Here is a 26,926-nt window from a genome sequence, read left to right as displayed (position 1 = left end):
CACTCTCACCCCCTTTATTTCTTCTTCCTCCCATCTTCGCCCCCCCTTTCCCCGTCCGGTTCTCTCTGCTCTCCCTCACTCCGTCCCTTCTTCTCCTCTCCCTCCTCCCCCATCCTTTCCTTCCTTCCTTCATCCTCCTCCATTCTTCCCTCTTCCAATTCTCTCCATCACCCCCCCCCCCCCCCCCCCCACCGTGACAGTAGGCGCCTGTCTGTAATTCTCCCATTCCGCTGCCGGTGGCGCTGTGAAGGGAGTCGCCAATGGGAAAGTGGGCGGAGGCCGGGGGTGAGGAGGGGCCAGCGGCCAGGGGAGGAAGTATTAGGCTGAGTGGCTGCTAAAATCTTCACAGGATTCAACAGCCGGAGTCTGTGGAGAATAAACCATAATCAGTGAACAGCAAGTGAGTAAAATGATGGGGGAACAGCAGCAGCAGCAGCAGCAGGAGGTGGGCAGGTGCTGTAAATGGTACATGGAAGTCTCATTCACAACATCCCCAGCTCTCTCACACACTCTGCAAAATAAACTCAGTCTCCTTTAAATACAAGGGGGGGCTCTCTGCACACCAGGACCTTGCCACTCAGGGGTCAGCTAGCCAGACTTTGCTGTTCTCCGCAATTGGTTTTGTTGTTGTTGTGCGAATGGGAGCTCACTTTTAGACAGCTATTGTCACAGTCTCAGGACCTCCCAAAAGGTCCTCTTGTGAAGTCAGCTGAGCCACATCCATGTCAGCTTCACATTGATAGTTATATTGCTGACCTGACTGGCCCTCAGTCATGTACCATGACATTTTCAAAAGTTCAGAGGTAAAACTAAAAATTGTAAATAGTGTGGGCAGCTGGTTTACTTGATGTATGTATGTTTTTGTGATGCTATGGTGAATGGTTTGCACTGCTGCCTCAGTGCCAGAGACCCCAGGTTCGATTCTAGCCTTGGGTGACTGTATGGAGTTGGCACATCCTCCCTGTGTCTGTGTGGGTTTCCTGCCACAGTCCAAAAATGTGTAGGTTAGGTGGATTAGCCATGGTAAATGCATGGGGTTATGGGGATATGACGTGGAGATGCCGGTGTTGGACTGGGGTAAACAACACCAGGTTAAAGTCCAACAGGTTTATTTGGTAGCAAATGCCTTTAGCCTTTGGAGCGCTGCTCCTTCGTCAGATGGAGTGGAAATCTGCTCTCAAACAGGGCATACAGAGACACAAAATCAAGTTACAGAATACTGATTAGAATGTGAATCTCTACAGCCAACCAGGTCGTAAAGATACAGACAATGTGAGTGGAGGGAGCATTAAGCACAGGTTAAAGAGATGTGTATTGTCTCCAGACAGGACAGCCAGTGAGATTCTGCAAGTCCAGGAGGCAAGCTGTGGGGGTTACTGATAGTGTGACATAAACCCATCAGTAACCCCCACAGCATGCCTCCTGGACTTGCAGAATCTCTCTGGCTGTCCTGTCTGGAGCCGATACACATCTCTTTAACCTGTGCTTAATGCTCCCTCCACTCACATTGTCTGTATCTTTAAGACCTGGTTGGCTGTAGAGATTCGCATTCTAATCAGTATTCTGTAACTTGATTTTGTGTCTCTGTATGCCCCGTTTGAGAGCAGATATCCATTCCATCTGACGAAGGAGCAGCGCTCCGAAAGCTAATGGCATTTGCTACCAAATAAACCTGTTGGACGTTAACATGGTGTTGTTAAAACTCTTACTGTGTTATGGGGATAGGCAGAAGGGAGTGCCTGGGTGGGATGTTTTTTCAGAGTCGGTACAGACTTGATGGGCTGAATGCCCTCTTTCTACACAGTAAGGATTCTATGGTTCTACTATTTGAGAGAATGGTGTCTCCTGACACTGTTCTGCCCTGTCTACGTGTGCAGCTGTTGTGTTTCTTTGCCAAAATGCTGGGCAACAGTTGAACATTGAAACCTGGCAGCAATACAATCAAACTCTCAAAACATAGGTCTTTGCCTAACCTACACAGCTTGTGATACCAGGGTGTAATTTAGCACGGTCAATTCACCTAACCCGCACATCTTTGGACTGTGGGAGGAAACCAGAACACCCGGAGAAAACCGACACAGGGAGAATATGCAAACTCCTTACAGACAGTCGCCCATGGCTGGAATTGAACCCGGGTCTCTGGAGCTGTGAGGCAGCAGTGCTAACCACTGTGTTGCTTTTCATATAACCCCTTAAAGTTGTTTCACTGCCTCTGATACAAAGCTCTCAGAATCTCATGGCTTACACACTGTCCCTCTGTTAGTCAGATGTGATTCATTCAAACATCTGAATTTGATATTTTAATTGTATTTTAAAGGTTTGTTTTGAGAATTGTGCTATCTGTAAAGTGCCAGGCCATGGAGAAGAATTGCTGTACTGCAATAACTGGTGGGTGTGCAGTCGACCCTGCATCTGACAAGTAAGTATGAGCTTGGGAAACACTTTGGAGATAATTTTGCCTTTGTGCAATATGATAGCAGCTGTTATGTGAAAAGGGGCTGCCAATTCACTCTCAATTATAACAGCATTTAATATCTCGAGTTGAATAGAGGTCTTTCAGATACTTCTGTTCTGAAGAAGAGTAATATTCAACTCAAAATGTTAACTGTTATTGTCTTGCTGCTTCCAGACCTGCTGAGCATTTCCAGACCTGCTGAGCATTTCCAGCCCTTGTTTTTATTTCAGATTTCCAGTATGTGCATTATTTTGCTTTTATTCTAAGTTTTATATTTACAATTGTTGTTATGCTGCACTAACTCCTTAAAATAAGGAAAGCAAGTGGCTCACAATCTCTAAGATTGGACTATATTTTATCGTTAACTTTTTATGTTCTTACCAACTCACCCATTCATGTGTACTTTGCACAAAAGCAGGTCCTTGGCTCATTGTCTGCTGATGCTTCAACCTAAGCTGTTCTCTTGCTAGTAGTGGTTTAACATTGCCTTCCATTCTAAGGCAGGTGCCAAGTCCTCCGTGGCCGGAACAGGAATCAAACCCTTGCTGTTGGCATAATTCCATCGAGCCATCTAGAGCCTTTTTTTGCAACACGCCCAATTTCAGTCGCTACACCTTTGATAGCAATGCCTTCAATTGGCTCTGAACTCTGGAATTCTCTCCCTAAACCTTTCGACTTTCTTCCTTGCTTTCCTCCTTTTAAGATACTGCTTAAAGTTCACCTCTTTGATTAAGCTCTTGGTCATCTGTCCTAATATTTGCATAGGTGGCTTGGTGTCATATTTTATTTAATAACACTTTAATTAAGATCCTTTGGATGTTTTATGATAAGTGTTGTATGAATTCTTGCTGTTGAGAAGCTGACCCATCTTCCTAGTCTCTCTAAAAGTTCCTTACTAGCCATCTCAATTTGAACAGTCGAAGCTAATTTTCTTTCTTTTAAAAAAAAAATTATTTTATGGAATAAGGATGTGGTTAGCAAAGCCAGCATTTATTGCCCATCTGTAATTACCCTTAATGAGTGACTTGCTAGGCCTTTAGGGAGGGCATTTGAGAGTTAACTAGATTGCTGTGGCTCTGGTATAGGCCACCCAGGTAAGGATGACAGATTTCCTTCCATGAAGGACATTAGTGACCCAGATAGGTTTTTAATGGCAATCGACAATGGTTTCATGGTCACCATTAGATTCTTAATTCCAAGAAATTAGAGCAGTTACCAAAGCGTTTGTGGATTTGAACAATTGCCAGCTCAGTGTAAGAGGATAGCCCAGTTATGCACATAATTGAATAAATCATACACTTAAGTCTATTTGAGTTGCTTGCTTTAGCTCCTCATTAAAGCATTCTGTTGAGAGATGAAACTGAACTGACCAGTAGTTCTCATTGAGGCAGACAAGGGACATGAATATAAACTGCAACCACTTCTAACTCCTTATGCACTGTATTTGAATTAAAACAGTGAATACCAAGGTAAACTAGAAAATATACTCCAGGCTTGACCGCATCTGTGAAAGGTTTTGCTAAGGTCCTTCATTGGAATTCGATCTTATAGGAATATCAGACTTGAGAGCAGGAGTAGGCCATTTGGCCCTTCGAGCTTGCACCAGTAAGATCATAGCTGACCTAGTTGTGGTCTAAACTCCATTTTCTTGTTTGCTCCTCAATCCTTGATTCCCTTGTCAATCAAAAATGATCTAACTCCGTCTTGGATAAGTTCAATGAGTCAACTTCCACGGAAGTGGGGAAGAAACTCATCCACATCCCCATCTTAAAAGGGAGATCTCTTATTCTTAAATTGTGTTGGCTAGATCCCGTCTCCCCCACAAGATGAAACATCTTCCATCATGGTAAACCACCTATCAATTACTCTCAGGATCTTGTATGTTTTCCCATTTTAATGCCCACTTGGGCTAATTAGTTCAGTTGGCTCGATGGATGGTGTGTGGTTCAGCAAAAAAAAAAACCCAACAGCATGGGTTTGATTTCCATTCTGGCTGAGAGATGTCTCCTCACCCTGTCCATTGACTTTGGAAGGCAGTGGCAAACCATCTCTGACAAAAACTGTCCATAAAATGGCTCCGGATGTAGCAACAGCAGACAACGAGCCATGACCTGGCTTCAGGCGGTGCACACATGAATGGATGCTCTTTCTCCATTGCTACATTCAATTTCTGTCTCCTATGCTTGAGATCTGTCTACTGTGAAATTAAAGCTTAGCGATTAGTGGGGGCAGTGGAAAATGGCTCTGAATATATTCCAACTGGGAATTGATTTGAGGCTCTCTTTTTTTTTTGCACAAGGATCATTTATGGTATCAGGAGAAGGAAACCTATACCTTTGCAGTCTGGGCTAGGATGAAAGTGCAGAGTACCAATCCACTGAATAATCATAGAACTGCAGAATAGTTGCAGCACAGTTTGGCCTATTATATCCATGCCAGCTCTTGGAAAAGCAGCAGCTAGCCCCACACTTCTGCTTTTTCCCTGTAGCCCTGCACTTTTTTATTTCTCAGATAATTAAGCAATTCTCTTTGGAAAGCAACAATTGAATCAGCCTCTATTTTCAGGCAGTGCACTCCAGATCCTAACCACTCACTGTATAAAAACGTTTCCCTCAACGTCTCTTATTCTTTTGCTTAATCGCCTTAAGTTGGTGCCACTTTCTGCCAGTGTATTTTAATATTGATTTAATGTAAATTAATCCATATCTTGTCATTCTGAGAATGAGGAGATCTTTGCTTTCTCACTATGGAACAGATTTGCATCCAGGTTATAGAGGTAAAAGGAAGCCATCAAAACCATTGCATCAACTAAATTTCCTCAATTTGTAATTTTTCCTTCATAGTGACATACTGTGGGTGTAATTAGTTTTAGCCACCCAGTGAAGGTTGGGTCCTGTGTTTTTATAGGAAAAGTGAATAAATAAATGGAGTTAAAATAATACCTTCCATTTGAAACAGCATTTACATGGATTACAATGCAACAACGCCTGTGGACACTGAGGTAATCCAGACTGTTACCGAAGCCATACAAGTGGCCTGGGGAAACCCCAGCAGTTCGTACAGACCAGGTGTGTAACTTCTTAACTGTCCTTCCTGCCTCCCTACCATGGAAATTTTACACCTTGGCTAGGATTTTCCAGAAATCCCCTGCAGCGCATTTCCCGGCAGCGGAGGCAACTCGCCATTGGCCATCAGCAGGATCTTCCAATCCCACTGAGGTCTGTGGCATTTTCTATGGCTTGCCTGCATTGCCACTGGAGAACCCAGTGAGGGGAACGGTCGGAAAATTCCACCTCTTGTCTTTTAATTACTGGGAAGGGTCTCCATGCATGTTCCCAACTGTTTGCTGCACATAATTCCTAAATAAGGGCAACATGTACTGCCTGGCTGGAACTCGTACTGCAACTACTGGCCTCAAACCGGTAGCCACGGTCTCGATGCACCCTTAAGGCAGAGATCATATCAGCAACTATCACATGACCTGACATTTGTGTTGAAAGAGGCTGTAGCAGGAATTAGCTTCTCTTCTTACAAGTCGGTCAAAATCTGGATTACTTGCACTGAGGGTGATTTTTTTTCAGAGCTGTTTCAACTGCAAAGAAGCTCTTCTTTCAGGGTAGCACAGTGGTTAGCACTGCTGCCTCTCAGCGCAGGGACCCAAGTTCGATTCCCAGCTGTCTGTGCAGAGCCTGCATGTTCTCCCCGTGTCTGTGTGGGTTTCCTCCCACAGTCTGAAAGGTGTGCTGATTTAGGTGCATTGGCCATGCTAAATTCTCTGTGTACCCGAACAGACACTGGAGTGTGGCGACTGGGGGATTTTCCCAGTAACTTCATTGCAGTGTTAATGTAAGCCGACTTGTGATACTAATAAATAAACTTCAAACTTTTTTTGGTCCCTGCATCAAATGCCCAATCCTCCTCCCCATGTTAAAAGTGGAAAAGACTTTGACATTGTTTCAGTGAAAATAAAGACAAATGATGCCTTCCATTTTCTTTGTGTGTCTAATTATGATTAGGTAGAAAAGCCAAAGAGCTGATAGATTGGGCAAGAGAGAAAGTGGCTCAAATGGTTGGAGGTCAATCAGAAGATATCATTTTTACCTCTGGTGGAACTGAGGTAAGAAGGTTTCTATCTAAAGAAATATAATTTAAGTTCCAGTTTTGATTGCCTGTGGTATATACCCATGTGTGAGGCAATCCACCCTTCTAACTCCACGCAACTCTTTACCCCTGCCACCACAAAATCCATGGCTGTTAGACAATGTAAGGGTCAACATTGCAAACCTGCATCACATTCAACTTTGATAGATGAGCTTCCTGAGTGACTGACAATTTGTGACAAGTTACAAACACTTCTATGCAATGTGCTCATGCCCTTTAAAGAGTTGGGTTGACGTTCATTTCAGTCCTTCCAGCTAGGATAGAGGGGGAGCAAGAGAAAGTGTGGAGACTTTCAAACATGGACTTTTAATGAAACAATATCAAAAGATTATGAATCTCCCCATACAGTACCTGACATGGGGTGGTATTTTTCCAAAAAGATTCTACGTGCTGAACTCATGTAAAAACTGGAGTAAAGCCCTGGTTTTTTTTCAGCGGGATTTTCAAAATGAACCTCCCATACTCTATGCATTATAGGATGCCCTAGCGTGAATCTCATGAAAAATCCTGGGGTGGAGCCTATTCCCACTTGAGGCCGGCAGCAAAGCACTGAGTGGGCCACTGCACATGCGGCGATCTGTCGGAACGGGGATCGGTGCATGCACAGTAGCCCCGCACTGCCGGCCTCTCAATCGCTGGCTGTGCGACCCCTTACTACACGATCGCTGGCTTTCTGGACGTGTCCGGGTCAGCATCGATTTCCTGCCCCAATCGCTGGCCTTCCTCCTTCTGTCATGAAGCCCGACTGCAGAGTATCAGTGACACTGCCCAGTGGGCAGTGCTAAGATGCCCCCTGGGCATTGCCACTTTGTCCCTTGGGCAGTGCCAAGGGACCAGCTGCACTGCCAAACTGGCAATGCCCAGGGGGCACCCCTCTTACCCCAACCTCCTGGGGGACCCCCCCCCTTCACTCCAGCAGGGTTGGGCCGCCCGTTCCCTACTAAAGGGGAGTTGTTGTAAACCCCACTGAAGTGAAACATTCCTGCTGGGGGTGCTGGGGGGATGGAGGGAGGCTAGTGGGCCCGGAGACTTCAGTCCCAGGCCCGTTAATGATATGTTAACCCTCATTGTAATGATTTATTCAGTTCTGCGCTGATTTCTGGTGCAGAACTGGTGACACTGGAAATCTGGCAGCCAGAGGCTGTGGTGCCCAGTAGGATGCCCACTACACGGCCTCCCCTTGAGTTTCCTGGCCCAATGCGCCACTGTGGCAGCACAGCGGGCTGGGAGAACCGCCCGCATGGTTTGGGGGGGATGGGGGGGAGATTTCCGTTCTTGTTTTCAGGGGAGGGGGGGGGGAGGGAACAGCGGCAAGGGTGGAAAATCCCATGGGAGTCCCAAAACTGCTGTTATGCTGGCAGGTGTTCCCCACTCAATCCCATCCCTCCCCCTCACCAATGACATAATGGGAATCCTGACTTTGAAAGTTGCGATCTGCATTTGCATAAATTTCTGTATCATTATCAGGCTTTTATGCCTGATGATGGGTGGTGGTGGGGGGGAGGATGTTTGTATTTTCATTTGTTAAAAATCTGGTTGGGCAGAGTCAATCAAAGCCCATGTCATGTTGTGGGACCAGCCCCTTGATGTTTTTTGCAGTGAAGTGAGTGGCTAAAAATACAGTGAAGGAAGCCATCCTTAGTGTGTTCAATGAAGACACTGAATTTAAAAAAATAGAAAGATTCCCTTCTTCTACATGCTATGTCTCTTCAAAGAATTTTCTAGAGTTTGTCACTGTCTCATGCACAGGTATTTATGCAGAATGTGGGAGTCCCAACTTAAACTTAGAAGGGTCCATGTTTTTCAGGCGAACAATTTGGTCTTTCACACGGCAATCAAGCACTATTGGGACCATTATCAGCATCTGGCACAGCAAGCTGGGAGTATGGAGATTGCTTGCATTGCTAAGCCATTACCGCACATCATTATATCAAATGTCGAGCATGATTCAGTGCAACTGGTGGTAGACAATCTGATCAAGGAGGGAAAAGCAGGTGATGTACTTGCATCTAGAAATGAAAAACAGTTCTGCCTCTCTTTCTCCCCATGATACAATACCTCCAAATGTAAATGTATAATCAAAGTTCTACCAATGTGTTATGAATATGCAAAGCATTTACATGGTTGGCATCTTGGCTATGATTATCAGCACATCATCTGAGATGAGCAGCTGAAATGTATTTTCTTTATTTTGGAATGTTGGAGCAGATTTTCTCCAAAAGAACTCTGATGGCAGGCCAAGTACATTCTACAACCACTGGAGGAACTTTTTAAAAAAATGGATTTTATGGGATGTGGGTGTCTTTGGCTAGGCCAGCATTTATTGCCTATCCCTAGCTGTCCTTGAAAAGGTGGCGGTGAGCTGCCACCTTGAATTGCTGCAGTCCCTGTTGTGTAGGTGCATGCATTTTAACCTGGTGACAATGAAAAAAATGACAAGGTGACAAAAAAAGACAAATGACAAGTCAGGATGGTGAGTGAACTGGAGGAGCACTTCCAGGTGTTGGTCTTCTATGTGCCTGCTGCCCTGTCCTTCTAGGTGATAGAGGAATATTGATTGGAAGATGCTGCCTAAGGAACCATGGTGAGTTCCTGCTGTGCATCTTGTAGATGGTACACACGACTGCCACTGTTCGTCATTGCTGGAGGGAGTGAATGTTTGTGGAAGTGATGCTCTGGTTTCCTCCCACAGTCCGAAAGACATGCTGGTTACGCGCATTTGTCATGCTAAATTCTCCCTCCGTGTACCTGAACAAGTGCCGGAGTGTGGTGACTAGGGGATTTTCACAATAACTTCATTGCAGTGTTAATATAAACCTACTTGTGACACCAATAAATAAACTTAACTCGGAGTGCAGGTGTGTTTAGAATTTTTGAGCATGTTGTTAAGCGTGCTTTGGAGTCTGTGGCCTCTTAGCAGGAGAAAAAGCAGCTGCTAAAAAGTAGTGAAAAATCTTCCAATTGGTTACAAATTGAGTGATTTTATAATAAAAATTGCCTTTAAGTGAAAGGACCATTTTTCTCCATTTCAGAAGCCACGTTTTTGCCTGTTTCCAAGGTATCCGGCCGCATTGAAGTAAATGATTTAATGGCTGCTGTCAGGTCGTCCACCTGTCTTATTTCTGTTATGCTTGCTAACAATGAGACAGGTGTTGTCATGGTAATTATGTCTTTATTTCATTCTCAGGAAGTGGGTGTCTGACAAGGTCACCATTTAATACGTATCATTTTCCTGAGAACGTGGTAGTGGGCCTTATTTTTGAACTGCTGGTAGAGGTTTGATACAACTGTAGCTTGCTCGGCGAGCAGAGTTAACCATGTTGGTCTGGAACTGAAGTCCCATGTAGGCCAGACTGGGTTACGATGGCAGGATTCCCACCCTGTGAATCAATTGGGTTTCACAACGATCTGACAAATTCATGCAGGAAACATGACACGACTGTCTCCGAATAAGAGAGAGTCCATTTAGGACCAATATGAAGAGGAATGTTTTCACTCGGGGTGATAAATCTTTGGAATTCTCTACCCAGAGGGTTGTGGAGGTTCTGCCATTGAGTACGTTCAAGATAGAGCTGAATAGATTTCTACATATTAAAGACATCAAGGGATATCTGGATAGTGCAGGCAAATGGTATTGAGGTAGAATGGCGGAGCAGGCTCAAGGGGCCAAATGGCTGCCTCCTGCTCCTATTTCCTATGTTCATTTCACTTTAACTGATTTTTATTTTCAGATTTTGTTTTAAAATGAATTCAGTGTTTCAAACTGCCATGGTGGGATTTGAACTCGCTTTCCCTGGATTACAAGTCCAGTAGCATAACCACTACATTATAGTACTCCTGGTTAAAATGTCCTTTTCATGTCACATGTCATGTTGTTCTTGAAGTGGTGTTTGAGCTTTTAGTAAGGTCCTTGGCTTCATGGAGTCTCATGAACCACATATAAAATCAAATACATTTTTCTTACCTTGTATATTTTTAGCCAAAGGAAAAAATGTTCAGGTTCATCCACTGATGAACCAGCAGTGCTAGATAAACCAGCAAGTAAGAAATGTAAATGCAAATTGATACAGGGCTTCATTGGCCAGATTGCCTGGTTTTCCTGGCTGCTTATAGCCTTTATGCCATATTTTAAACTTTCCACGCTCTATTCCCAGTTGAGCTGGTAATTGATCTAATTCCCTTTTAAGTAATTAAATAGCATTTGTATTTCGTGCAGCAACCCTTTCCTGATATTGTTGGAAGAGAGTTTAAATATCTTGCTCCATTCAAATTATATATAATTTTGTATTTGCACCCTGATCAACAACACAATAACAAGTTTCAATGGCAATTGCTCGATTATAGCCAATTGCAGAGATCTGCCGGCAAGTGAAGGCTCTAACTCAGCAAAGAAACGCAGAAACACCCAGGATTTTGCTGCACACAGATGCAGCACAGGGTATCGGCAAATTGCGAGTAGACGTGGAGGATCTTGGTGTGGATTATCTCACGATCGTAGGACACAAGGTAAAATACCCCTCTTGGCTTAGCTGTTTTTACTAGGCTGGTGAATTAGATTTGTGAACAAGAGCATTGGACCAGGAGTAGGCTTTTCCATCCCATGAGCTTATACTGCCACTCAGCCACTTCATGTATCTTAACTCTGTTTGCGCTGTAGACATGAGGAACTCTTGTTCCTCTGTCCCTTACACTGTTACTATCCTAGTCTATATTCGGCTAATTAAAGCTCCCCCCATGATGATTATTCCATAGTTCTTGCTTCTCTTTGTAATTTTCTTGTAACTCTGTTCCTCTACATCTTTCCCACTAGTTGGTGGCCTATAGTGAGCAATATAATCACACCTTCTTTGTTTCTTTGCTCTAGCCAAATAGATTCTTTCCTTGTCCCCTCTGGCCCAGCACTGCAACGTTCTCCTGAATCAATATCACCACCTCTCCTCCCTTCCTTATTTTTCTGGAACACCTTGTATCCAGGAATATTTATTACCCAGTCCTGCCCTTCTTTGTCCACACCTCCGTTATAGCCACAATCTCATATTTCTATGTGGCTATCTGATTTTGCAACTCAATCTTATTTCCTACACTCTGTGTATTCACATGAGGCAGCACGGTAGCACAGTGGTTAGCACTGCTGCTTCATAGCTCCAGGGACCTGGGTTCGATTCCTGGCTTGGGTCACTGTCTGTGTGGAGTTTGCACATTCTCCTCGTGTCTGTGTGGGTTTCCTCTGGGTGTTCCGGTTTCCTCCCACAGTCCAAAGATGTGCGGGTTAGGTTGATTGGCCGTGCTAAAATTGCCCCTTAGTTTCCTGAGATGCATAGGTTGGAGGGATTAGTGGGTAAATATGTAGGGATGTGGGGGTAGGGCCTGGGTGGAATTGTGGTTGGTACAGACTCGATGGGCCAAATGGCCTCTTTCTGCGCTGTAGGGTTTCTATGATTCTATGCGTGTAATGTAACCCCAATTTAGACTTCATTAATTTCCCTCTTATGCTGAAAACATCTAATGCCTTACTATTTTCTCTTGTAGTACTGTCTGCCTTTCCCAATATTCTTGGCAGTTTGAAATTCTTCTTGAGTATTATCTCCTGGTTCCCACACCAATGCCTAGTTACTTTAAACCCTCTCCAAAAACACTAGCAAATCACCCTGCATGGAAATTGGTTCCAGCTCTGTTTAGGTACAGCCTGTCCTGGTCATATCTCTGACAGAATTGATCCCAATTTCCCAAAAATTAAACGCCCTCCTTCCTACACCATCTGTCCAGCCATGCATTAATCTGCTCTATCTTCCTATTTCTATATTCACTTGGGGGCAGGACCAGGAATAATCTGGAGATTACTACTTTTGAGATTCTTCTTGCTTGTTTCTTACCTAGCTCCCAATTTTGACTGCAGGGCCACATGCCATGGATTGAGGCTGCAGTCATAGGTTGACCGTCACTTCCATCAGTATACTGGTCGGAGAGTAAGATGCACCCAAGGGACTCCAGCACTACCTGCCTATTTCTACGTCACTAATTGGTGATCACCCATTCTATCTCTCCCTGTGTATTTGCAGGGTGACCACATTCTATAAATGTGCCATCCACAAAGCTCTCAGCCTCACAGATGCATTGCAGTGATGTCAGCCGCTGCTCAAGGCATGAAACCCAGAGCTCAACCTGCTGCAGCTAATCACACTTTCATATGGTTATCCAAGACACAGGAAATGTCCTGGAGTTCCCTCATCGACTAGGATGTGCACTTCAGGGGTTGGAGCTAAATTACCATTCCTCTATCTATTAGGTAATAGAACTTGGGGGGGCGGGGGGGATTCACTAGCTACTCCCTTTCTCCTGTTGTCACTTAATTACAGGAAGGTTAATTGAAACGTTTTACTTAACCCTTTTATAAAAAAATAAATTTTAATTTCCCAGCTCCTCAGACAAACTTCCTAACTTTGGAGAAGGAGAAACAAAGCTACAATACTATCAGCCAGTCAACTTACAGCTTTCCTCTGGTGTTGCAATTCCATTTTCTTTTTATCACCAAGGCTCCTTAGGCAGCACCTTCCAAATTCATGATCACTATCATCTAGAAGGGCAGCAAACATAAGGGAACACCACCTGCAAGTTCCCCTCCAAGCCATTCAACTTTCCTAACTTGGAAATGTATTACTGTTTCTTCAATGCTAGGTCAAACTCCTGCAACTCCCTCCCTGACAGTACCGTGGGTGTACCTACCAAGTGGACTGCAGTGGTTTAACAAGACGGCTCATCACCATGTTCTCGAGGGCGATTAGGAATAGGCAGTAAATGCTGGCCTAGCCAGTGATAGTCACATCCTGTGAAAGTATTTTAAAAACTCCAGTGATCCCGGTCTGATTCACAACGATTCTGGTTCTCTTGATGTCCTTACCCAACAAAATTCTTATTAATCTTCATCTTGTAAACTTCATTTGTCCTCCAACTTACACAGCCTCTGGGAGAGAAAATTCAGATTTCCAATATCCTTTGTATGAAAACGTGATTCCTGGTTTCAATCCCAAATGGCCAAGCATTGATTTACAGATTAGCTCCATTGTTCTGGATTCCCCTACCAGATCAAATAATTCTCTCTAACATATACAATCCCTTTATAGATTTAAACATCTCCTTTAGAGCACCTTTCAACCTTTTTAAATTCAGGGAACACAAACCAAAAATTTTGTAACGTGTCCCGTACTGTCTCCAAGGCCAACATCATTCCTGAGGTTTGGTGTTCAATACAGAACACATTAGCCCAGATGAAGTCTGACCAAGACTGTTGATGCAACAGGGGTGCAGTGATACTGAGGGAAAGACAAAAAAAGTTCAGAGCGTGTATGTCAAGAGAGGGAAGACCGGAGTTCTAAATTCTCTGAAAAGAAATTCTGCAAGGCTGCTGGGGGATAGAGTTTGGGGAACTCGTATATTTGCTCTACTGTTGAAATAATAGTGTAGAGTACAGCTTTTGGTATCGCAGGGAGAAATACCAGCTGGGGGGAAAAAAGCATCAAGTGAATGTGCTGGAAGTAAACTTTTTGCATTTGGGCCAGCCCAAGGAAGAAGTCTTGATAAGATGGTGCTAATTCTTCGTTGGGTTTTTGTGTCTGTAACTGTAAGTGCTGGGATGAAAGGAATGGTGGGAATTTTACTTGTGTTTGTACTGAAATCTTTCCATCTTTTTGTCTGGTGTAAAGCAGTTCATTTTCCTTTTTCAATGAATGCTTATTCTTTATGTTAAAAGTTCATCAGGAAACTCCTGTGAACTTGTTCAGTAACTTGCCTCCACAGTTTTTAGAAAGTTAGGATCAGTCCAGTTCTGTTTCACCCTGGGATTGACTTGTCCAGTATTAACATCAGCTGGGGTGGTAACACTGTGCGAATGAAGTTTGCACCCTCCCTCACAATGAAGGCCAACATACCATTATCTTTTGTACCTGTCCAGTAACCTTTAGTAAATTGTGTACATGAGATTTCAACTCTCTTTGCTCTTACACAGCTCCAGGTCTCTCTATGAATACCCTAATATGTTGCTTCTCTGATGAATAAATTGAATCTACTCAGTAAATAGCCTACAAGCAATTCACACTATAATTTGTATACACAGATCCAGAACTTCAGTAATTCAATTATTCCTCAATAATCTTAGATATTTTGTTACAACTGATAGACCACTGGTTTGAGTACAATACACCAATGATGCAGAGCATGGTGGTGGTTAGACACTGGCTATGTGCAGCAGATGTTTATGATGGTGTAATCTTGCATTTAAAACACTGGTGCAATTTAGTCATTTCAAGTTTATTGAAATTTGGAAAGAACACAATATGTAATGACCATGAAAATGAAGAGCTAGTGCTACCTGATTTCAGAACCTTTGTTTTGGTTGGCATTAATTTGATTGTATTTCTGTCGCCCACACAGTTTTACGGCCCACGGATTGGAGCTCTGTATGCAAGAGGGCCAGGCACGAACACGCCTATATACCCAATGTTCTTTGGTGGAGGCCAAGAAAGTAAATACAGGCCAGGGTAGGTTAACTGGAAAATGCAGAGGAATTAGCTCTTTTAACCCTGGATTATCCTTGAATGATGGGTGCCACTGAGTTTAACATTGTATTTTTGATAAAATAAGATTTATAGCTTCAATCTCAAGCTTGTTGGGGGTTATGGAGTGAAAGCAAAGAATAAGATTGATCGTGTTCCATTGACCTGGCTATCCACCGCTATCTGCTTGAACGAGCTAAAGCTGCATTCAAAGTTCGTTCTATTTAATCAAAACTACTTCTGACTCCTGGTTGCTGTGAACTTCAAACTTCTCTTGTTTAATCATAAACCAGCAACGCAATCCTTTTCCAAACATTCTCATCCTTACACTGATCTCTTGGAGTTCTTTTCCTTTTCTGTGTCTGAAATTAAGGCCTTGCACATAGTTACCTCTACTCCTGTGACTATCATTCAACTGACCCACACCCTTAACTTCCAGCTCTTCAGCCAGTCTGGCCCTCGTGTCCTTGTCATCCCATTTTTCCCAGCAGCCCTGACCACTCATATCACTTCTCCAGCATCTGACCAAGTGCTCCTGGGTTATATACCGCCCCTTTTCCTCTCAACTGCCCTCTCCTACTCTTTATTCGGGAACCTCCAACCTGACTTCCATTTCACCTGCAACACCTGATCAACAGCTTCCATTTATATAGCTCCTTCAGCATAGTGGCCCAAGACACTCTGTGGAGGCAAGATTGAGCAATTGTTGGACCAGAAGGAGGTATTGGGAATGCTGACCTAAGATTTGGTCAAAGAGGGTTCTTTCCCCTACAGATATGCGGACACGCAATACTGCCTTGCCCCAGACAGTAGGCGGCTTGTTTCCTTGGCATGCATTGTGTGTAGCTGACTGTCCCAAAAGCCATCATAAACTTCCATCTCTATAGCATTCTTGCGTAAGAAGGAATTTCAAATGCTCCTTTCTCGATTTACTATCACCTGTTTTTGCCTTATGATTTTAAAAAGTTATTGCCTTCGCCCAGTTCCAGTTTTTTCCCCTTTTTAGTCTGTGTTGCTTGACACCTAGTGTTTTTTCTCTCTTCAACTTAAAGCAGCTGAAATGTTTTCCAATTTTTTTGCTGCTCCAGGAGAGACCATTTAATATCTCCTTTCTTCCACTGGTCGAATACGAGGAGGGGCCACAAGTATCTGAAACAGTAGCATTTTGTTATTGTGATGCAGTGTACCCATACTCTTTCCGAAAACTGACATATTTTACGACCATAATGTCACAGTAATGATGTCCGCCCTGCACTTACTCTGAGCTATGTAATTACTGTGACTCTGTCTGTATGGATGGCATGGCCCCAGTGATTGATTTGGTTCTAATTCTACCTTCACTTCTGGATGTAAAATATACGTTTGCCTTGGAGACAGTACAGCACAAATTTGTCGGAATGAGACAATGGCTAAAATAGGGTGGTGTGGATGTTAGCACTGCTGCCTCACAGCACCAGGTGCTCTGATTTCCTTCCACAGTCCAAAGATGTGCAGGTTACGTTGATTGTCCATGCTAAATTGCCCCTCTGGGATTAGCAGGCTAATTACATTGGGTAATGAATGCCCGTTCATTCCCGGGCCTGGGCATTCAGCCTTGGATCTTCAGGTAAGTGTTCTCCAAGGCGGCCTTCACGACACACGACAGCGCAGAGTCGCTGAGCAGAAACTGATAGCCAAGTTCCGCACACATGAGGACGGCCTAAACCGGGATGTTGGATTTATGTCACATTATCAGTAACCCCCACAGCTTGCCTCCTGATCTTGCAGAATCTTACTAGCTGTTCTGTCTGGAGACAATACACATCTCTTTAACCTGTGTTTAATGTTCCCTCCACCCACTTTATCTGTACCTTTAAGACCTGGCTGGCTGTAGAGATTTGCATTCTAATTAGTATTCTGTAACTTGATGTTGTGTCTCTGTGCACTGTTGGAGAACAGATTTTCACTCCATCTGACGAAGGGGCAGCGCTCCGAAAGCTTATGGTATTTGCTACCAAATAAACCTGTTGGACTTTAACCTGGTGTTGTGAGACTTCTTACTGTAAACATTAGAACCAGAGCTAGGCAATTCGTGGGTGAAGTCCAGACACATTTTTCATAAAAGGGTCATGGAATTCTGGAACTCCCCTTTTAAAAAGCTGAGACCAGGACTCAACTGAAAATTTCAAAACAGATTGATTTTGCTAGGCAAGGGTATCAATGTATATGGAACCAAGCAAGGTAAATGGAATTAAGGTACTAATCATTGTCTGCTTGAACTGGGCAACAGGTTTGAGGAGCTGAATGGACAGCTTATGTACCAAGAATCCAAAGGGACACATTTCAGTTTTTAACTGCGTGGGAAGAACATAATTTTTTTATTGCCAGACCAAAAACAGAATCAAATGCTCTGTTTGATACCTTGCGTGGTTTTCTTCTCTGGTTAAGCTAATTACATTGTCACATGAGGTCTAAATCGGACAGCTAATTCACTGTTGCCCATTTCTCACCCAACGATTTAACTGGAATAAGATCAGTCTGATCTCCGCTGGGTAGATTTTCATCGAAGTTAGGGTCTAATAGGGGTATTGGAACTGATTTAGAACTAACTGTACATGTTTTAGTGAATATATAAATTATAAATCCAATATTTAATCTCCCTGTTTGTACTGCCATCTCTTTACAGCACAGAAAACACACCGATGATCGCAGGACTTGGAAAGGTAAATAGCACTTGTTAAATCTCGTCCTGACTGTATGGTATGGATGATGTGGAGATGCCGGTGTTGGACTGGGGTAAGCACAGTAAGAAGTATCTCAACACCAGGTTAAAGTCCAACAGGTTTATTTGGTAGCACAAGCTTTCGGATTGTTGCTGCTCCTTCAAGGAGCAACACTCCAAAAGCTTGTGCTACCAAATAAACCTGCTGGACTTTAACCTGGTGTTGTGAGACTTCTTACATATGATATGGAACAGGCATCAATAGTGTTAGCTCAGCAAGATTTTTCTGAAACAGCCCCTCTGCAGCTCCCATTCTGCAGGCTAAATCTTGCTTATGTCGAGATGAGCTAATCCCTTGCAGTCATGGTAAAACTGGCAGCAATTATCTTTTATAGTTGTGTGTCTATATTCACCTCACCAATACTTCAGTGACACGGCAAGTTTCTCGCTCTCCTCTTCGAAATGCAATCATATATTTGAACCACTAACTGGGTTATAACAAAGAAAATTACAGCACCGGAACAGGCCCTTCGGCCCTCCAAGCCTGCGCCGACCATGCTGCCTGACTGAACTAAAAACCCCTACCCTTCTGGGGACCATATCCCTCTATTCCCATCCTATTCATGTATTTGTCCAGACACCCCTTAAAAGTCACTAGCGTATCTGCTTCCACTACCTCCGTGGCAGCGAGTTCCAGGCACCCACCACTCTCTGTGTAAAAAAAAAAAACTTGCCTCGTACGTCTCCTTTAACCTTACCCCTTGCACCACAAACTTATGCCCCCTAGACTCTTCCACACTGGGGAAAAAGCTTCTGACTATCCACTCTGTCCATGCCCTTCATAATCTTGTAGACTTCTATCAGGTCATCCCTCAACCTCCATCATTCCAGTGAGAACAAACCAAGTTTCTCCAACCTCTCCTCATAGCTAATGCCCTCCATAACAGGCAACATCCTAAAAAATCTTTTCTGTACCCTCTCCAAAGCCTTCACATCCTTCTGGTAGTGTGGCGACCAGAATTGAACACTATATTCCAAGTGCGGCCTAACTAAGGTTCAGTAAAGCTGCAACATGACTTGCCAATTTTTAAACTCAATGCCCCAGCCAATGAACAGAGCAATAAATCCAAGTATTGCTAGTCCTTTGGGAAGTATGGGTGAGCTGTGTGTGGTATTATGTTAAGTCCTGGTGATTTTACCAACAAGCAATGTAAAGGATTGAGAGAGGGTTAAAGAATTTTGCATCATGAGCACTGAAGAAACAAAATGAGTAATTCTAAGGTTTAGATTCATGAAAGGAATTGATTTGCTGCAGGGATATTTTGTGCAAAAACAGAATAGGGGGAGATAGTGATTACTAAAGGAGCTGTGAGTTAAATCAAACTTGCATTTACTTGTTTGTGAATGAACTGATGCCCATGGGCTGGGAATTGGAAACACAATTAAAGGGAATCAGGTCAACTTCTGAATCAACAGAGAAAAAAGGATACAAGTTTAGAATAAGAAAACAGATCATCATCTGACACGATCTGAGTGACAGTGAGTTGGATGGATTGAAGCACTTTCCTCAGTGAGTCATAGAATTATGCAACACAGAAGGGCACTATTCAGTCTATTGTGCTTTTGTCAACTTTTAAAAGTGCCATCGGATTAGCCCCACTTTCCTGTTCTTTCTCTGTAGCTCCATAATTTCTTCAATTATTTTTTCATTTCCCTTTTGAAAGTTAGTATTGAGTCTACTTCCACTACCCTTTCAGGCAGTGCCTTCCAGGTCCTAAACTTGTTGAATAATTATCTTATCCTTGCATCAGCTCGGGTTCTTATGCCAATCAGCTTAAAATGGTATCCTCTGCTTGCTTTTCCTTCTGCCACTGGAACTAGTTCCTCATTTATTCTCAAAACCCTTCAAGATTTTGAAGACTTACCCTCATCCAGCCCCTCCATTACTTCATCAAAGAATATTATCTTAAATATACCAAATTCTGAACATTAAGTATCCCTTCTCCTGCTGAATAAGTTGGTACTCTTCATTACATACTGAGTAAGTTCAAACTGTTTATATGGTGAATAATCCTTACTCTAACCAGCTGCTGTTTATATACAAAGTAAAATAACGGTTAATGGCTGATAGACTTCAAACACATTTTACTGACTTCTTCCTTCAGGCTGCTGAACTGGTGGTCAGGGAGCTGGAGGTATATGCCAAACACATGAAAGAAGTGAGGGATTACCTGGAAAAGAAGCTGTTGGTATGTGTGAATGTTTAGTAGTCATGAAATAATATTTTAGGGTACAATGTAGGAGTAATTTGAGACCGGGCATGTGGTATGCGTAGCGTGTTGTGAGGACCAGGTGACTTTGGACCAGTGGTTCCCAATAATGGTGGTTTTCTTCACCCGATCTTTGGATCTGTTATACTCCTAATTGATAAAAGGATTGATTACAATGATTAGTCAACAGCTCCATTATCACTTTATGCGACTACTAGGGCAGTGAAAGATGAACTAAACGACCCCTGGTCTCTTCTCATCTAGTGATTCCCATGTTTCTATGAAATGCAGACAACCCACAAAACATCCATGGTGATATTTTGCATGAGTTCTACTGCCATGAAGTGACTGCACAATAATTTAATGACTGCAATTGTAAAAAATTAGCTCAGGTATCCAGATATTTGTGTGTAGAGTACCACTCAATGCAGCACTAAACCATTATAGACCAGTAGGACCTGCTTTGAATCCTCTACTGAATGAACTGGTCACAGTTGAGGTGCTACAACTAGGTTAGGGAGGGGAATTGGGAGTAATATTACCCAAGGTGCCCTTCTTAATTGTTATACAATGATTGCAAATGGAAAATTGCACTTAGGTGGACTTCAGTAGAGGATAAAGCCAGGATATGATTGATTACGTAATCTGATGGCATTCACTGACTGGACTTGCAATCCACTTGGGTGTAATTCCAAGCGCTGCTATCACCCCTGGAATGTCAGCCCAGCTAGAATAGGTACCATTGGAAAAGAAGAGGTGAAAACATACAAAATGATCCGAGTAGGTGAAATTACCTTAATGTGTTAGGTTGCCCAATGTCATGCTCCAGAACCGCGTGTTAATGTTTAGAGGGATTTCTACACTCCCCGCTGCTTCGGAAAAGCAGCCAGTATAATTAAGGACCCCACGCACCCCGGACATTCTCTCCTCCACCTTCCGTCAGGAAAAAGATACAAAAGTCTGAGGGCATGTACTATCCGACTCAAGAACCGACTTACTTCCTGCTGCAATCAGACTTTTGAATGGACCTACCTCGCATTAAGTTGATCATTCTCTACATCCTAGCTATGACTGTAACTCTCTCCTTTCCTTCTCTATGAATGGCATGCTTTGTGCGCAAGGAACAATACTTTTCACTATATACCAATACATGTGACGCATCAAATCAAAAGGTACAGCAAGCAAGTCGGGCCATTTACTTTTATTATAAGATGACTGCAGTACAAGAACAAAGAAGCCTTGCTACAGTTGTACAGATTTTGGTAAGACCACACCTGGAGTCCTGTGTGCAGCTTTCATCTCCATGCTTAAGGAGGGATCTACCTGCATTGGAGGCGGTACAGAAAAAGTTCGCGAGCTTGGGATAAGAGGGTTGATTTGTGATTAGAAGCTGAGTAAATTTGAGTTTGGAAGAATGAGAGGTGATCTCATTGAAACATTCCAGATTCTGAAGGGGTTTGACAGTTAGACTTGGAGAGATAATTTCCCCTAACTGGGGAAATGTAGAACACGAGGCAAAGCCTGAGAGTAAGGAGGTCAAACATTTAAGATTGAGATGAGGAGAAATTTCTTCACTCAGAGGGTTGTGAATCTTTGGATTTGCCTATACCAGAGGGCTGTGGAAGCTTCATTGTTGAAAATGTTTAAGGATGAGATAGACAGATTTTGATCTCTCAGGGAATGAAATGGTATGGGGTGGACAGGAAAGTGCAGTATAGGTAGAAGATCAACTGTAATCATGTTGAATGGTAGAGGGGCCATATGATCTCCTATTTCTTACGTTTTCACATGGTAGCATTACTGTTGTTATAGCTGCTTCATAACTTTCAGAGCTGCCAGGATATGCATACCACAGTAGGATACAGGTTACAACAGGAAGAATTTAGTTCACTAGACCTGTACATTTGTGGGGTTTTTTGTAATTAATTTGTGGGACATGGGCATCGCCGGCTGGCCAGCGTTTATTGCCCATCCCTAGTCGCCCTTGAGAAGGTGGTGGTGAGCTGATTTCTTGAATCACCGCAGTCCACGTGCTGTGGGTTGACCCACAATGTGGTTAGGGAGGGAATTCTAGGATTTTGATCCAGCAACTGTGAAGGAACAACAATATATTTAAGTCAGGATGGTGAGTGGCTTGGAGGGGAACTTGCAGGTGGTGATGTTCCTATTTGTCCGCTGCCTTTGTCCTCCGAGATGGAAGTGGTCGTGGGTTTGGAAAGTGCTGTCCAAGGATCTTTGGTGAATTGCTGCAGTGCATCTTGTAGATAGTACACACTGCTGCTACTGAACATCCGTGCTAGAAGGAGCGAATGTTTCATCAGAGAAAGTTGACGCAGCATTATTACTGAATCTATTATTTATGTGGTTGCTGTGTATTATATGATTAATCAGTAAATTTTATACCCCCAAGAAACTAATTTGATTTTTTTCTATTCTTATTGCAGATTGCGTTTGGGCAGGACAGAGTCCATTTCAACAGCCACTTTGCGGGTTCAGATAGGTTGCCAAACACCTGCAACATGTCTATTCTAGGGCCTAACCTGCAAGGTACTGACAAAACTATTGTCTTACACTCATTGAATCAGGCATATAGTATTATTAATAAACACCCAAAAGTACAGGGTTAGGAATGTTTAAATCACCATTAAGAGTGTGCTACACCACAATAACTGTTTGATTGTGTGCAGGTTACAAGGTGCTGCAGCACTGTCGAAAGTTGCTGGCCAGTGTGGGATCTGCCTGCCATTCGGGCAAAAGCAATAGGTAAGAGGTCTCAAGATGACTCCTGTGATTCTGGAATAGGTTTCAGAATAATGTTCAGAGTCATTATGCTGACCCACTCTCCTAGCAGCCCGTGCTTTTAATTATCTGGGGTGAAATTGAACGTTTAAGAAGGAGAACAAAGAACAATACAGCACAGGAACAGGCCCTTCGGCCCTCCAAGCCCGCGCTGCTCCCTGGTCCAAACTAGACCATTCTTTTGTATCCCTCCATTCCCACTCCGTTCATATGGCTATCTAGATAAGTCTTAAACGTTCCCAGTGTGTCCGCCTCCACCACCTTGCCTGGCAGCGCATTCCAGGCCCCCACCACCCTCTGTGTAAAATACGTCCTTCTGATATCTGTGTTAAACCTCTCCGCCGACCTGGGAAAAAGCTTCCACCGTTCACCCTATCTATGCCTTTCATAATTTTATACACCTCTATTAGGTCACCCCTCATCCTCCGTCTTTCCAGTGAGAACAACCCCAGTTCACCCAATCGCTCCTCATAATTAAACCCTTCCATACCAGGCAACATCCTGGTAAACCTTCTCTGCACTCTCTCTAAAGCCTCCACGTCCTTCCGGTAGTGTGGCGACCAGAACTGGGCGCAGTATTCCAAATGCGGCCAAACCAACGTTCTATACAACTGCAACATCAGACCCCAACTTTTATATTCTATGCCCCATCCTATAAAGGCAAGCATGCCATATGCCTTATTCATTACCTTCTCCACCTGTGACATCACCTATCTCTACAGAGAGCAGGTCCCTCTGCGTATCTACACCCTTTATGGTTCTGCCATTTATCGTATAGCTCCCCTCTACGTTCTACCAAAATGCATCACTTCGCATTTATCAGGATTGAACTCCATCTGCCATTTCTTTGCCCAAATTTCCAGCCTATCTATATCCTTCTGTAGCCTCTGACAATGTTCCTCACTATCTGCAAATCCAGCCATTTTCGTGTCGTCTGCAAACTTACTGATCACCCCAGTTACACCTTCTTCCAGATCATTTATATAACGATACAATTGTGGGATTTTGTATATTTTCTAAATAGGAATGCTGCCAGTTAAAACTGCCAACAGACTAGAAAGATCAGTGGTTTCTGATTCCGTAATCTGTTTCATATTTTGCATTTTATGTACTGGCTGCTTGATTTGAAGTAAATATTAATGGTGAATAATTTAATAACTATGGCAATGTTGCTGTTTAGTTAGAGGCCGCTTTATACTATTTAGTACTATGACCCATTGGCATTTGAATTGTTAGCATACAGTGTCTGGATACAGCCGTGTAACTGAGCACTGCTGCCCATTGTCCCTTCTGTGAACAGAGCTTGAGCAGACCACTGAGCCGGAAGTCAAAAGGGCCCTGTACCAAGTTATTCTGGTGCACTGGCTGCAACCAGTGTTGTACAAAGAATAGATTTGAGTCTTTGAAAGTAGGCCAGGTCACTGCTGGTCAATTAATTATTTGAAATGAAAAAGAAACGTCCATTTAATAATCTTTATCCTCCCGTATTTGTCTGTATTCCCCACATCGCTCAGTGCAGTATCTGTGAAACATGTAAGTGACTTAAGTATCCTCAGAACACAGTACAGTGGTAGCAGAACCCAAGTAGCGAATGAAATACAGTACCAGAAACTGATGTTGAGCCACGTTCCAGAGAAGTGGTAAATTAGTGATGTGTGTAATATTTTTTTTTGATGGGGTAAGTTTGGTTCAGGCCGAAATGCTCAAATATTTTAAAGGTATCTGGATCTGCACCTGAAGTGCTGTAACCTGCAAGCTACAGAGTAGATGCTGGAAAGTGGGATTTAAAATGAGCGACTGGTTTGTTTTTTTTGCAGACACAATGGGCTGAATGGCCTCTTTCTGTACTGTAACTTTTCTAAGTGGGGCCAAAGTTGGTTCCTTTGGTGTTCCTAATTGCAGCAAATCTGGTCATACAAGAACTGAATGAAGGAACTTCAGGAAAGTCTGGAGATAGCAGAATGAATTTGCTCCAGAGAAATGGAAGATAGCTGTCAGACAAACAACGAATACCATGTTGGTGAAGCCTCTACAGAGAGCAGCTGGAATAATATTTGGTCAGGAATTGGGATTGGAGATTGCAGGGTTAAATACAGACAGAATTAAATTCTTCCAGCAGCTACCATGCTGCTTGGATACTTTTGGAAATCAAGCAGTCTAGGCTGAGTAATGAAGACATGAACATAGGTAGACATTATAGTTTTGACTTCAGTTTGGACAAGAATAGGCCAGACTGAGCAGAGGTGACAGGTTACCTTTGTAAGGTATTAGTAAACTGGTTGGCTTTTTTGGACAACCCAGCAGCAATTTTCCCTTGAATTGAGGTTCACAGAATTCAGTTCCACAACTTGTCAAAGCAGGAATTGAGTTTTATCTCTGGGCCCTAACAGTATAACTACTTGCCGCCATATCTGCAGTTTGTATTCAACTATGCAAGTGTTCCTGGCAGGAATTATTTGTATAAAACATCATGCTGGTATTCAATGAGTAGTGATGAATCCAAGCTCTGTGACAGGAGTAGAATTGATGGATTGAATGCAATTTATTTTCTCTCCTCATCTTGCGTCCTCCTATAACAATTAATCTTGCTTTTCCAGGCCCTCGCCTATTTTACTGAATAGTGGCATTCAACCTGATGTGGCAATAAATGCACTGCGCTTGAGTGTGGGACGTACAACATCAAAAGAGGATGTAGATGTCATTATTGAAGACCTGAAGCAAGCAGTTAATGAAATTGAAGGCTGTGCTTTGGTTGAGCAGTAGCACGGGACCAGGATCTGATTACTGCAGCAGAAACCCAGAGCTACAAAGTGAGAAAAATCAGGCCTTTCTCACCAAAAGATAGGGCTTGGAGTTTCCACTAAGGTGGGCTAGCTTTTTTTTTTCAAAGCAATTATACTAATACAAAAGATCGAGGAATTGCATTAAGCTTAAGGAAATTTCCACAATCTTTTTTACTGGTTTTAAAAAAACCAGGGCTATAAACCTGCCCTGTCCACAAAACTGGTCATCCCTCTGGATCAAGCTTTTAACCGTTGCAAGTTTATTTGAGGAGTGTGGTGCTAGTGTGCCTTTATGAAATGTTGGGGGTGATTCTCCTAACCTGCTGTGCTGCTCAGTGGGCCAGGAGACATCAGCGGGGACCGTTTCACGGGCTTCCTACTAGGCGTCACTGTTTCCGCAGCTCAGATTTCCAGAGTAATCAGCTCCGTGCTGGAAATCGGCGTGGAGCTGATTACCATATGGAAATCGGGATTTGCATTTAATTAGCGGGTCCGCCACTCTCCAATAGGATTGCTGGCAGAGGGAGGGAGGATGGTGGGGAGGGAGGGTGTTGGGACTAGTCATTGAGAGGGTGGGGAGAAGAGATTAGAACTGTCGGAGGGGGATCGGGAAATCTGTGTGGGGTGCGGTGCATTGGGGCTTGTCTGTGAAGCCAGTGATTGGTTGGGGGGGGGGGGGAGGTGGAGCGCTCTGCAAGGCCAGCAATGGGGAATGGGGGGGGGGGGGGTTGCAAGGTAGTGATCTGGAGGTCAACATGCGTTGATCTCCACACTGACAGTTTGGTGTATGTGCAGTGGCCTGCCCAGCGCTATGCTGGCAGCCTGTCAGGCAGGAATAGGCCCCACCCCATTCTTGGCCTGGGGCCTTCCATCCAGGAGACTCTGGATGTGCCTAGCCATCTGACTTCCCTCTTCTTGTGACCAAGACAGCCCCAGCCTCTCAAGCCAAAGGGGTGGTGCCATCACACAGCAGCATCCCAAAAGTAGGCCGGGGCTACCACAGATAATGTGGCCTGGAGATAGCAGACTGCCTCCACCTCTGTTGTGGATCCTGGGGATACACCAAGATGTAGCAGCAGGGATAGAAAGGTTAAGTTAGTGTAGTTGCACAGCTGGGGCACTGATATTAGGCAGTTGTAAATAATGAATATGTATGCAAGTCATCCTCCACTTCTGGCAATGTAATAAATCTCATTTTTTGCAACCTC

The 26,926-nt window shown here is 43.5% G+C and overlaps 1 protein-coding gene across 2 annotated transcripts; it reads left to right on the top strand.

Annotated features, from left to right (window-relative positions):
* The first annotated feature begins 284 nt into the window (after positions 1 to 284).
* Positions 285 to 26,926, top strand: scly (selenocysteine lyase). Of its 2 annotated transcripts, none has more exons than XM_078209187.1 (13): positions 285 to 400; positions 2,318 to 2,419; positions 5,414 to 5,523; positions 6,472 to 6,572; positions 8,424 to 8,610; positions 9,649 to 9,776; positions 10,961 to 11,122; positions 15,044 to 15,150; positions 17,831 to 17,867; positions 20,032 to 20,115; positions 22,581 to 22,683; positions 22,824 to 22,899; positions 25,533 to 26,926. In XM_078209187.1, the coding sequence occupies exons 2-13, from the start codon at positions 2,358 to 2,360 to the stop codon at positions 25,696 to 25,698; spliced, it is 1,323 nt and encodes a 440-aa protein (XP_078065313.1). In that variant the 5' UTR covers positions 285 to 400; positions 2,318 to 2,357; the 3' UTR covers positions 25,699 to 26,926. The 2 variants fall into 2 exon arrangements, with proteins under 2 accessions (XP_078065313.1, XP_078065314.1); XM_078209188.1 differs by having other exon boundaries at positions 313 to 389; positions 25,533 to 26,920.

Source organism: Mustelus asterias, chromosome 3, assembly GCF_964213995.1.
Source record: "Mustelus asterias chromosome 3, sMusAst1.hap1.1, whole genome shotgun sequence".
Lineage (NCBI taxonomy): Eukaryota > Metazoa > Chordata > Chondrichthyes > Carcharhiniformes > Triakidae > Mustelus > Mustelus asterias.
This window is presented reverse-complemented; position numbering and strand designations above follow the sequence as displayed.